The sequence below is a fragment of the Malaya genurostris genome, chromosome 3 (genome assembly GCF_030247185.1).
Source record: "Malaya genurostris strain Urasoe2022 chromosome 3, Malgen_1.1, whole genome shotgun sequence".
In the NCBI taxonomy this organism is placed as follows: domain Eukaryota; kingdom Metazoa; phylum Arthropoda; class Insecta; order Diptera; family Culicidae; genus Malaya; species Malaya genurostris.
The window spans coordinates 29,102,420-29,115,249 of record NC_080572.1 but is presented as its reverse complement, the minus strand read 5'-3'; the positions used below and the strand labels follow the sequence as shown (position 1 = coordinate 29,115,249).

General features: G+C 36.3%; 1 protein-coding gene across 1 annotated transcript; it reads left to right on the top strand.

The window, feature by feature from the left end:
• The first annotated feature begins 9,953 nt into the window (after positions 1-9,953).
• Positions 9,954-12,047, top strand: LOC131433748 (pickpocket protein 28-like). The gene is made up of 3 exons (XM_058600342.1): positions 9,954-10,189; positions 10,240-11,073; positions 11,562-12,047. The coding sequence occupies exons 1-3, from the start codon at positions 9,954-9,956 to the stop codon at positions 11,827-11,829; spliced, it is 1,338 nt and encodes a 445-aa protein (XP_058456325.1). The 3' UTR covers positions 11,830-12,047.
• The last annotated feature ends 783 nt before the right edge of the window (positions 12,048-12,830 follow it).

The following is a 12,830-nucleotide window of genomic DNA, read 5'->3' as shown; positions in this document are numbered from 1 at the left end:
CAAACCCAAGAAGAGCTTGCCGAAACGTTGGGAGTGAGTCAGCAAGCCATTTCAAAACGTCTCAAGGCCCTGGGTATGATTCAGAAAGAAGGAAACTGGGTGCCGTACGAGTTAAAACCGAGGGACATCGAGCGCCGTCTATTTGTATGTAAGCAACTGCTTCAAAGACAAAATCGTGAGGGGTTTTTACATCGAATCGTAACCGGTGGTTCGATACGATAATCCTTAACGCAGAAAATCATGAGGAAAGCCCGGGCATGCTACTTCGTCGAAGGCAAACTCGAATATTCACGGCGCTAAGGTGTTGATTTGTATTTTGGTCGGATTAGCTCGGTGTGATTTACTACGAGCTCTTAAAACCGGGTGAAACCATCACAGGAGATCGCTACCGAACGCAACTGATGCGCCTTAGTCGCGCGCTAAAAGAAATGCGGCCACAATATCAAGAGCGACATGACAAAGTCATCCTTCAACACGACAATGCTCGGCCTCACGTCTCAAAAGTGGTCAAAAAGTACCTGGAAACGCTGAAATGGGAAGTCTTGCCTCACCCGCCGTATTCCCCAGATGTCGCCCCTTCTGACTTCCACCTATTCCGTTCGATGGCACACGGCCTGGCAGATCAACATTTTCAATCCTTCGAAGAGTTGGAAAAATGGATTGCTTCAAGGATAGCGTCAAAAGATTACTCCTTTTTTCGAGCCGGGATCCGAAAATTGCCGGAAAGATGGGAGAAAGTTGTTGCTAGCGACGGATAATACATCTGTAAGCACTTTTTCGCAATGAAGCTTTTAACTTTGGAAAAAAACGGCGGAAGCAAAGTTCTACACCTGATATTTTGTCGTGAATACGACTTACTTTACTATGGGGCGCCTTTTCAGAATTTGCCCTGTACAATAATGGGCAGAACTTTATCGCAAATATGTACTTAACCCAACAGCATAATTTTTTTCCAAGCTATCGGGAATATGATCAGGAATTTGTAATTAAATTTTCAACAGTGTGAGATATCCATAAATAACTTAAAATTAATTTTTTTTTAAACTTTGGGAAATACTGAGAAAAATTCATCACGCTTGCTTGCCTCTTTCGCACCCGAACGACGGTTTTGAGGTTGTCAGGCACATATCAGTTACGATTATTTACTGGACGAGTATGAAAGATAAACTTTGTTTGAAAATCGTCCATTTCTTCTAGTGCTAGTGAATTTAGTTCTTGAACTCAGGTCCAGTCCCTAATTGCAGAGTTCTTCGATTAAGTTCTTTTTGGAACCATTAACTTATTCTTACAGAACTATGAGAAATTTTGCTTTACTGTACTAGTTGTTGTAAGAACTTTCTGCTAAAATGCATAGCACCGACTCAGTTTAGGTGCATCGTTTCAAATTTTAGTAGTGAAGAAGGGGAAAGTTGGCACCACTAATACAAGTGATCAACTAATTGATATTCGAAAGTTCTTAGCGGTTCAGTTATATTCGTATTCACGACATCCAGTTATGTCTGTGACATTACACACCCATACCTTTTTTATTCGAGTTGATTCAATATCGTGTTTGATAAATTCTCTTATATCCTATGGAACATTTTCAAAATGTTGTTGTGTTAAGTGACGTGAATTTAGTAGAATTAAATGGTGTTAAAACATTATTCTAGTGAAATTATTCTACTAAACGCTCAAGTGACAAATAAGTTAGTCATGACAAGTATCTAATTCGCCATCAAACCAAACCATCCAGTGAGGCAAGCTAATAATAAAACATGAAAAAACACCCCGAACTTCTCCGGAGACGATTGAAGTTATGTCCCTTGGCGAATGTTCACACTGTCAGTTCGAATTAGCGCCGAAAATTACCTTTTGACGAGTGGTCTAACTAATTAAATACAGATTTCTTCCTCAATTCACTTTTTCACCCCTCGCAAAGTGTGACCGAAAGTCCAAAGAAAAAGTTTACCGACCACAAAATAAAGTAGGAAAAAAGTACAACCTTTGTCTTCGAATATCACCCGCTCAAAGGGTTGCATAAATAGTTACTCGGCGCTTGGGGATTTCAGCTAACGCGAGTTTAAAAAGTTCGCTCTGGTTAAACGCTAATAAAAGTCGCATTTTATGAATTTAATATTTCCGCAAGTCGTTTCTTCAGGAAGGGGTGAAACAAAAGTGTTAAAAAATCTACACTTAGCTGAAGAATAAGTTTTTGTAGAAAGATGGTGATTCGACTCTTCACAAAGAAAGTACAAGAGTTTACGAAGAAATGATGGTTAATAAAAAATGTTCTGCTTTGGAGTTCACAGAAAAAATATGGAGGCGAAGGGAGTTTTGCGCTGACCTAAACAGCTAATACACATGTTCTGACAAAACTAATCGCCACCTAAAACATAGTTGTATAGTAGAAATGCTCATTAGAGATATTCGAGTCATTGCAATTTTAAGTCAATTTTTAGTCGGATTCATATTCCATAACGTATTGAATTCAAAAAGAAAAAAATAATAATTCCACTAAGTTTAAAAAGTCTTTACTATTTCGCCACTAATGTCACGATATAGTAACAGATCAGATACCAGTATTTCGGTGTGCTATTTGCAACCTTCTTCAGTGTATCAGTTATTAGTCTGTTATTTCATTTTTTGTCTGAATACTAACTCAAGCAAAACCATATAAAATGATTTATCTTAATATTACAAAGACAATTTCCGTTGTTTCTAGATTCATCAATTATTTCTGCATCGGTGCATTAATCAAATCCGACAATTCAGTTGATTACCATCGTCGGCTTCGCCATATCGTTCTCATGTCTCCGTTAACAGATTTCCAGTGGTAACGCAAATGAAGTCAATTTCTGCCTCTCCTGTCGGGAAGTATTTTCCGATGATCCTAATGATGAGTTTGATTACTCTCAAACCCTTTTCCCCAGACTGTGGTGGGTGGCTGATAGCAGAGTAAAATTTCATTTTATTTTATTCCTTTCCTTTATCATTTCCAGTTCAAGTAAATTGTACCAAGTCTCTCCAAGTTGCTCATAGTGCAGTCTTTTAATTTCATGCGGTTGTTTGCTGCGGTAAAACGGAAGACAGTTTCCCCCCTTCGAATCAACCAACAGTCAACCGAACGTTCGATACTAGCAGGCATGCAATGAGTAGTATACATTTCGGGGTTAATCCGGTGGGAAATTTCTTCGCAATTTGCTTCACACCAATGACGTCGAAATTGGAGAAGACTTCATTTTTCTCACTCAATACGATACACCCTCTTCATCTTCGTGTGCGGATAATGATGGTTTGTAGAAATACGTGACTATAATTAAAGTGCTACCAGACTTCCAGTTAGCCACAGAATTACTGCATTTGTTGCTTGATTGAGGTTGGTGGGGAGTTGAATATGTGGATAATGAGTGTTTTCGGATGCTGCTCTGATTTAAAATCTCGGCGTGCAGATGAGCTGTGAAAATAGCCGAAAGGTAAAGGTATGCAAACATTGTAAAGGGTTTTCCAAAGCGTCAGGTTTCACGCTTTCCTTTAGGCAAACAGAAATGGTAACCTTTTGGAGCGTCATATCCTAGAATTCTCACCAAGAGGATAATTTATATTAATGATGTTGACTCCGGAGAGGTTGGGCCTGTACCAAAAACCCATTAAATTATTAACCTCGAAAACCCATTTTCTTGCATATATACGAGATATTTATTAAGAAGATGATAATCTTCTAATATGCATGGCAAATTTTCGTGGGTGGCTTTCTGGAATAGTGAATTCGTATAATAGACACAATGTATGTTCTTTTTGGTTGATTACATTGATTACATTACATTGAGGCTAGGAACTGAAAGGGTTGTTTGTGGGCTTCTTTCAGTATAAATTGCGTTGCGAAGGTAATTAATAATAATATTCATTCCATGTTGCTATTACTCTTCCTTTAATAGCTAGATTTATCTTCCCGTTTTTTGTTCGCTGCCAAGAGGTTTTTCATCTATGCACTCAACCTGTATAGAATATGTGAATAGTGCATATGTTCAAATTGAGCCACTTTCAAAACCCTAATTTTTCTCATTTTTTTGTAAAATAAAAAAACACCTAGATTTCTAGCTCAATCTATATCTTCTCGAGAAAAATATCTTCTGATCATTCCTTTGATGAGTGGCTTGAAACTACGTTTCGTAAAGTCATATCTCGGTTTCTTTGTTGTTTTGTTTCTGTTTCCGGTTTTCTATTGCGTTGATTATTAGATGCTCAAATACTTTGGAATAGATCATGACGATTTTTGAAAGATGACTAGATGACTATTATTAAAAACTTAGATATAAATCAAAGGTCAAACGGTATAAAATTTTCAAACAACCGCTGTCAATTTCATCAGATTCAACTTCTCGCTCTGCAATTACAGAGTGAAGAATGCCAAAATTCGTCAGTAATACTACCATTTTTTCAACAGTTCATATTTTATTACAATCCATTTGTCAAAGTTTCATATTTTATTATTATTATTGTTTTTTTATTCGAATTATTATGTCTTCTTTTGTAATGGGATCATTAATATGTCTATTATAAAACTGAATGAGGTTGTGTTGATTTTTCATGTATTGAAAACATAATTCGAATTGACGAGTTTCATACTACAGATATATGCATTGGAGTATATGAAAGAAATATTTTTTTCTGCGTAACACAATATTGTACACTTGTTTGAATGCATGTGTTGTTCCTGTTTCCTCATAAATTTACTGCATGATTTTTATTCTTTTGCACAGCATTCGCACAAGAGTAGTAAGACAAATAGTTTAATAAATATATTCGCAATATGACTTTGATGTATCCTACCATCAGTTACATGAAATTAATTACAATACTGAATTGTAATATTGACAGCTTATGCTACTGGCACTGCTACATAGTCCCAGCTTAATGTACAGTACACATTGTTCTAGTACGAAACATGGCGATGAATTAGGTTACGGTTGTAATTTTTCTGTTCCTGATAAATTTGAAGCGCATGTTATGATAAAGAACAGTAGGATGGTGTGATATTCTTGAAACGACCGATGAAAGATCAACGTTACGTCTACCTATATAATACATTAGGTCTATTCTCCATGCATCTATTGTGCATGTCATAGTACTTAAAACAATAATCAAAGATATTAGTCTCATATTATTGAATATTATTATTTAAAACATTGTATTTATGATTTTGCAGCCTTGTTAGAATATATTATGACATCTGTGAATATGGGGATAGCTCAACCATCCAACCGAAAAATTATGGGTTATTTACCCATAATGTCCTAAATCTTCAGTTTACAATATCTCTATCAAATGACATTTTTGAAGCATAGGCAGCTTACGGTACCAATGAAACACGATGAGTTTTGTGTTAAAACCCAGTTTCAATCCTGGTGGTGTAATAAAGCCTTCCTGATTATCGTTAAAATGAATAATTGATATAAAATCAATTTTATAATTGTCGGTCTCTACTACCGGCACTTCCAGAAATGCAACCGAAATAAGTTTCGGTGGCCATTAACTAGCAAGCCATAATTATTGAAACAGTTTTATTTTCTTTACCTTTATTTGCATTTTGAATTAAGATTTGACACTTGTAATGATTGATATAAAGAATGGTATCTTTGTGTCATATCTTCCGATAGGGATACCTGTCATTCTGGTCATCCAATTGTCAAAGTCACTTCTGGTGTTTCGCTCAGTAATGTTTGACAATTCATCATGGATAGGTTTACACCAGTCGGTTCTTTACGAAACAGTCACAGTCTTGAAAATTTTTTTCGTTCTTGGTAATGAGGCTAGTTTTATTTCTTCATGGCGGATGCCTTGGATCACAATTGTCATTAAGTATCATAATTGAATTTATAATTAGTCTATCTTTCTACATTTCTTCGCTCCACTTCATACTATGAGTATTTCACGGCCCCTAAAAAAATTACAGTCTGATAATGATCGTTGCTGTGTGGAGTTTCCCAAGAGAAAATCGCAAGTTGACAATTATCGCAGAAAATCGAATCGATGATTCGACTTGATGATTGATGGGTTGCTATATTTTAAAGCCCTTGTGTGGAGCATTCACAGACATTTTCATAAACACAACATATACAAAGGTTATATGCACATAGTTAGAATAAGCGGCATGAGTAAAATGATTCTATCGCAATTATCAACTGCCTGTATAGATTCGGATCGCGAAACGAGAATAAGCGATCGTTTGTTGCTTCAGAGAGGATCCCCACAGTAGCGTGCTACCCTTCGATTCTCAGAATGTCATCGAGAGAAATTCGCTCTCGCACTGGTGTCTATTCTATGTTAAATGAGCCATGCCGGATTTTTGTTGTTTCGATGATATCCGTCTCTCTTTGATGGCACTGATTCAATCGTGTGAAGAGTTGCTGGTGAGCGTTCTTTGATACGATAAAAGCCATCCTTGCTTGCTACTCCCTTCTCGTTATAAAAATTCTTATGACATCATTGTTTTCACGTAATCGCTCAAGATTTTTATTTGATGACAAAAGACTCGTTTTTATCATAAGTGCATTAAGTTCATTCTAACTATGAATAAAATTACAATTCATTTAATACAAATATAATCGTAAATTTATTTCCATCACCTTGAGTCAACAGTCTTATAAATGTACAGAAAAAACACATATTGATTGTATGTATTTTTCGTCAATTCAGATCAGTGTTAATTCCCTTTGTTGAGAATACTATTACTTGTGAATATTTTTGTGATGCTCACTTAGTTGTTAGAAATATGTTGCACTCGTCAAGTAGTACCATTTTTCGTAAAATCCGACCAATTTTACCTTACACTTCCCATGTTTCGGCAGGGTACCGCTTCTTTCTTAAAATAACCTTATAATCTGTTTTGATGTGAAAGTAGTATCTGTATTTGAAAGATGTATTGTTTCTCGTCGAATAAATTTTACATTGAACTTCCCTTTTCTTAGTGAATTTACTTCAGTGAAATTAACAATAACAATACTATCTAGCACCTTGAAATTCCTGCCACTCTCTTTTATTTTACATAAATGAAAATTGATTTTCAAGTTCACTTCCTCCTAATCATACCCTTCCTCCTTGTTTGTTGACAAATAAGATAAATTTCACAATAAACACCCCTTTTTAGAGTCACTTTCTACAAACTCCACCCTTTTGTTCAGTTCTGCGATGAATATCTAAGCTCGTTAAGAACTATTAAAAAATACCCTTATGACCACCACTGCAAAAAGTAGTAGTGCCAAGCAGAGCTTAAAATTGTCACGCATTCTCAACGAAAGAATCCAATCCAGCAGCCTCATTTTCAATATTTTACTGTATCATTCGTAAATGACCGAAACCAGAACAAACGAAGAGAGACGAAGCATTTTCGTTTCTCATTGAAGTAATGAGAGAGAATAATTGCCAACGTCACTCTTTCCTCTATGACAAGACGAAACCAAACTAACGTCTTCAGGGAGCATCACAAGAATTTCAATTCTCATTCATTCATCGATATATTGAAAATCTGTGACGCTTGGCTATAAATAGTGACTAAAATAAGACAAATCGAACTAATTACATCCCAGAACCTCTTTGGAAACCAAAACTACTACAAATTCGAGCACCAACAGGTAAAAGTTATTGTGAAACCTTTTTCTGTCATTTTTTATTCTCACTGCGTCGGTTGAATATCGACACTGCATAGTATGGGATTTTCACTGAAAACTGCAAATGACTGAAAGGGCAAATGAAAGAAAACACAATTTTGAAACTACTCTTCCGTTTATGTCATTGACAGGACATGGATTTCGTTCTCATAGTTTGCAAGCGAAGCTAAGAGTGACAGTAATTTCTCGTCATTTTCGTATATTTTGAGTTAATGAAAATGACTTTTATTAGCTCTGGTGATAAGTTTTGTGATAATTGACTGAGTTTTTATGGAGGTATGCCAATATATACAAACAACATGACTTCGAACATCCTTTTTAGAGACACTTGCAATTCTGTCACGCGTGTAAATATCCTGACGACCGTCTCTTAGTTGTAATAAATATCTGTGCCGAAAAAAAACAACAAGAATTACTTGTGGCAAGCTAGGTGGTAATCTATTCAGTTTTTTTGGGGTTGTGTACCTGTACCAAGTTTGATAGTAATTCATCAGTAGTTTCGGAGTTATGCCGTTACAAACATTACACACCTCTTTTTAAGGGCATTTACTATAAGGCTTACAAGGCGGACTTCCCATCCATTATCTTCAAATTTTAATTCTGAAGACCCATTATTTTTCTCTGTTGCCAAGGGTATCGTTATAATTGTTTCTGACCATTTTGAATTGTATTGGTTCGATATAATGGTCCAATAATATTTTGACTACTCGAAAGCAGCATACGACATCTTGATCGCACATTATGCAGAGCGTTGCTTTATCTTTCTTTCTTGCTTTTAGGATTGATACAATAAATCCACTTTCCGTGAACAGTAAAAAAACGATGCAAAACTGGTTTCTTTTTCTATCGATCCTAAAGCCTCTACGACGTGTACCATTTTTACACGACATCGTTCAGCCTTTTCAAGCTTTTGGATTTACCCCAATACAGTCAACGGTAGAGAAACGGCTGTTTATTGCACACCCAACGACGGAGCCATAACCCAAATAGTTCGAGTAGTAAACAAACCGCCGGATACTTAGTGCTAGACCCAATACAACTAAAGCTTGAGAACTTTTGTGATTAAACAATATTTATACTTGGCTTAATTGTTTAATCATGTTGGAATATTTACACAATGAATTAAAAAGTAGCGTTCTCCTAGACTATTGTACACGTATGATTGCAAATTCATAATGATATCACAACATATCATCACCACCAATCATCCTATCATCTTTAATCGTTTACGGTCTACAAAAACCAATTTTTATCAAACGATTTATTACTTGGTATATTTAACACGATTCCGACTACTAGTGTCGACTCTATAGTAGAGTATCTATAACAAAATAGACCCGATCCATGTGCCATAGGTCCTTTTATACCTCTCGCTCTCGCTAAATCCTCTCTCTTTCGCTCGCCTGATCTTCCGGAATCGGACATCTGAATTCGTTATCATCCGAACGCAACGATGATAGTAGTGTAAATCGATCATAACGACGATCGAACTAATCAATAATTGTCATACTATTTTAACCTAGCTAAAGAAATAACTAAATGACTGAGAGCGATGGTAACCTCCTATCTAGGCGCCGAACGGGAAGTAAACATTTTGTTTATGGTTTAAGAATCCATGTACTAGTATGAATATGTTTAATTGCCGTTTTTGATCTTAGATGTTATAACACATTAATTAATTGGTCGCATGCATCACCTACATCGACAACATTGGTTTAAAGAATTGCCCCGTGGAAATTCGTTTGGTTTCGATTTATTCGGTGCTAATAATCGCTCTCAGGGCGTTAATCGATTATCTACGATATTGATATATTTTAATTACATTGGAAATGCGCCTGATCAAGCGATATGATCAGTTCTGCCCGATAGTTAGATAATCGTTTACCGTCAACTTCCTTTTATAGCAAACTAGAAATGGTGAAAACAATATTTGGATACAAAAATAACATGGTAGTAACAGTTGTTGTTAAATTTTTTAAGTCTTTAATAAACCATTGTAACACGCGGGTTACAACTTTGCCCAACATACTTCATTGATATGATAAATGTTCTACAATATTTAAAGCAATTTGATTCAGATTGAGCTTATATATTCAGCTAGTTTATTTAAACAATATAAGCTATTTCATAATAAATTGGTCTAATATATTCTTAGTTTCTCATGCATTTATTCATACAATTTTCCTATGGGACATGAAACCAACCCAGTTGTAGACATGATATAATTCAGTAAACTTTTATGGCAGTAGGAAATTCACAATAGCAAATATTTATACATGCGAAGATTTCTGCTCAGTACCAATCATGTCGCATCAGGTGTCAGAACCAGATGCCGGGACTTCCAACCATACGGATAGAATTGCTAACGTCTGTATAGACACTAACTCTAAACCTAAAGATGGGTTGATTAAACGATTGGGCTACGAAAAGCATATCAAACATATTCACTCACTCGAAGATTCGTTCGTGGATTTTTGTGGAAGCAGCTCGATACATGGTGTTCAATACATCGGCTGTCGCAGTAGTTCCTACATAGAGAAGTAAGCTTATTGATTCAGTCTTTGATTTGATTCTATAATTTCTATTTCAGGCTTTTATGGACGATTGTATTCTTGATCACTCTATACTTTGCCGGTACGAATATTATCGAGGCGTGGATAAAATGGGAGAAGAATCCGGTGAAAACTGCGCCACTAGATTCAGTAACTTTCAGTTGGGAGATTCCATTTCCTGCAGTGACTATTTGTCCTCAAACAAAATCCAAAAGGTCACTGTTTGAAATTATGGAAGCATATCGGGAAACCGAAGGTGACCCAAATAATTTCGACGACCGTCTGAAAGGGTTACTGCAATTGTGCGACGCACCTTGTTTGTACAATATCAATTATTCAACACCTGCGAGTCCAAATATCGTGCGTGTGATTAATGAAGTAGCTCCCACATTGGAAGATGTTTGCGAGAGCCTCACATGGAATCTAGATAAATTAAACTGTACTGGATTGTTTCAGCGAGTGTTGACCGAGGACGGTGTGTGTTTTAGTTTCAATCCCATTTCCGCTAAGGAGTTATTTCGCGAGGATCGGTTGCATCGGCAATATAGTTATAGCGAAGCTTTCATTCCTATTCAAAATTGGGATCCGGAAATTGGATACGGATCAATAGATGCCGAAGTGGAATACCCAAGACGGTCTTTTTTAGATGACAAGAAGATTGATTTGGTTATTAATCTACGATTAAATCAAAACGATTTCGATTACGGTTGTCGGACCGAACAAGGTTTCATGGTTTATGTACACTCTCCGCAAGATTTTCCACAAGCAAACTATCGAGCAATCTACGTGCCGATGGGAAAAAGTACATATGTGACCGTCAAGGCAAAGATAACAGAACTATCCCAAAAGTTGTTGCAATTTCCACCGGAAAGGTGAGTAAAGGATTATACAGAAATTTAATTACCTTCTACTTTTTTACGCGACCAAAGCATCACCATATAATAAAGAAACTTTCTAGAAGGAAATGTTTTATAGCTGGAGAAAAACAGTTAGAGTTCTTCCGTGTCTACACCCAAAAAAATTGTGAACTAGAGTGTCGAACTAGAGAGCAGTTGTTCACGGAAGGATGTGTGAACTTTGCACTACCACATGACGAGGAGGATAAAATATGCAACGTGAATAAAATTCACTGCACTACGAACGGAAGTAAAAACCGAGAACGGAAGTTTCGCCCTCGACGGAACTCGGATAGGAAAAGTTGTCATTGCCTACCCGCCTGTACATATTTAAAGTATGAATCCGAGATGTTACAAACTGATCTGGACTATTGGAGCGTTAGAAAAAATCTATTGGAACAAACCAAGTAAGTAACATCAATAGTTCGCGAAAATTGAATTGACGATTTAACTACTATTTCTAGTGTTTCATATACCCAGATAAGCGTTCACTACAACAAGGAAAAATTTCCAACTTTCGAACGAACGGATTCCTACACACTGACCGAACTGCTTGGAACATTCGGTGGTTTGTTAGGACTTTTCATGGGAGTGTCATTGCTAAGCTTCGTGGAAATCGTTTACTTTTGTACCCTTCGACCATTCTGCGTTTGGCGAGGAAAACATCGAAAGCTAAGACTGCTACAACAACAGGCCAATACACGAAGAGCTCTCGATGAAACACCAATGTAGTGCAAGTAAATGATTATTTACATCATTTCGGAAACTTTTTTCAAACTTTTTGAAGACTCTACTCTCATACCGTGTGAATCACATGAAATATTCAAAAGGCGGGGATTTCTCTAGTACATAACAGGTTTGCTTGTTGCAACTTTTCCTTCAGCGGGAACATGCGCAGAGCCTTCTAAAGCTTTCACCTAGTTTTTTACTACCGCTTACTCACACGACCACCCAGCACCTGCTATTTTTAGTACAAGTATTAGAAACACAGATTTTTCCCATCGGAAGGCGGATCCTATTATTTTGTTAAAAATGAAATAAAAGATTTTTCCTTCAAACTAGTGGAAAGTTTTAGATGACATTTTTTCATGTAATATAAACCGAGGGCTCGTCCAGTCAGTGTCATAAATTCAATTAATACCCCTCAATGATACTTCTTTACATCAAAAGGCTTCTAACGAACGAACCGACGAGGGAGGGAATAGAGAAATCAAATATTCGTTTTCCATGATTTGTCATTCGATATCAATTATCGATCAACACCAAATTGACTTTATTCAACGGTAAATTTACTCTATAGGATTGGTACTGAATGACTAGAACTTAGCTTTTATCATGTAAATTAATCTATTCACCCTTATCCTAAATCATTATAAAGCTATTCATTTACTTACGACTTGATAACGATTTTCGTCGAATCTAACAACCAATTTGCGTTTGATAAAGCCACTATTTAATATATCATTAGTATATATGTGAGAAAACATATTGATAGTTAAGTAAAATCAATTTGATTACGAGAGAGATGGAGAATAAGTTCTTGAAAATGTTTCACGAACACCCCAGAACCCGTAAACTGTGTTAAACGATTTATACCCTTCTATGAGTTTGCCGGATTACACTATCAAGTATCGTAAGTTGAAATAAAACGGACTAATTTCAACTATATTCCAAACGATTACTGTTGCACCTATTAGAGAGCCAACCTATGCCTCGCCAGCCGCATCAATTTG

Bases quoted from the DNA above. Each gene is read 5' to 3' on its own strand.
- LOC131433748 (XM_058600342.1), top strand. From the start codon at position 9,954: ATGTCGCATCAGGTGTCAGAACCAGATGCCGGGACTTCCAACCATACG. The intron at 10,190-10,239 runs GTAAGCTTATTG...TTTCTATTTCAG, and splicing joins AGTAGTTCCTACATAGAGAA to GCTTTTATGGACGATTGTAT. The intron at 11,074-11,561 runs GTGAGTAAAGGA...TACTATTTCTAG, and splicing joins TTGCAATTTCCACCGGAAAG to TGTTTCATATACCCAGATAA.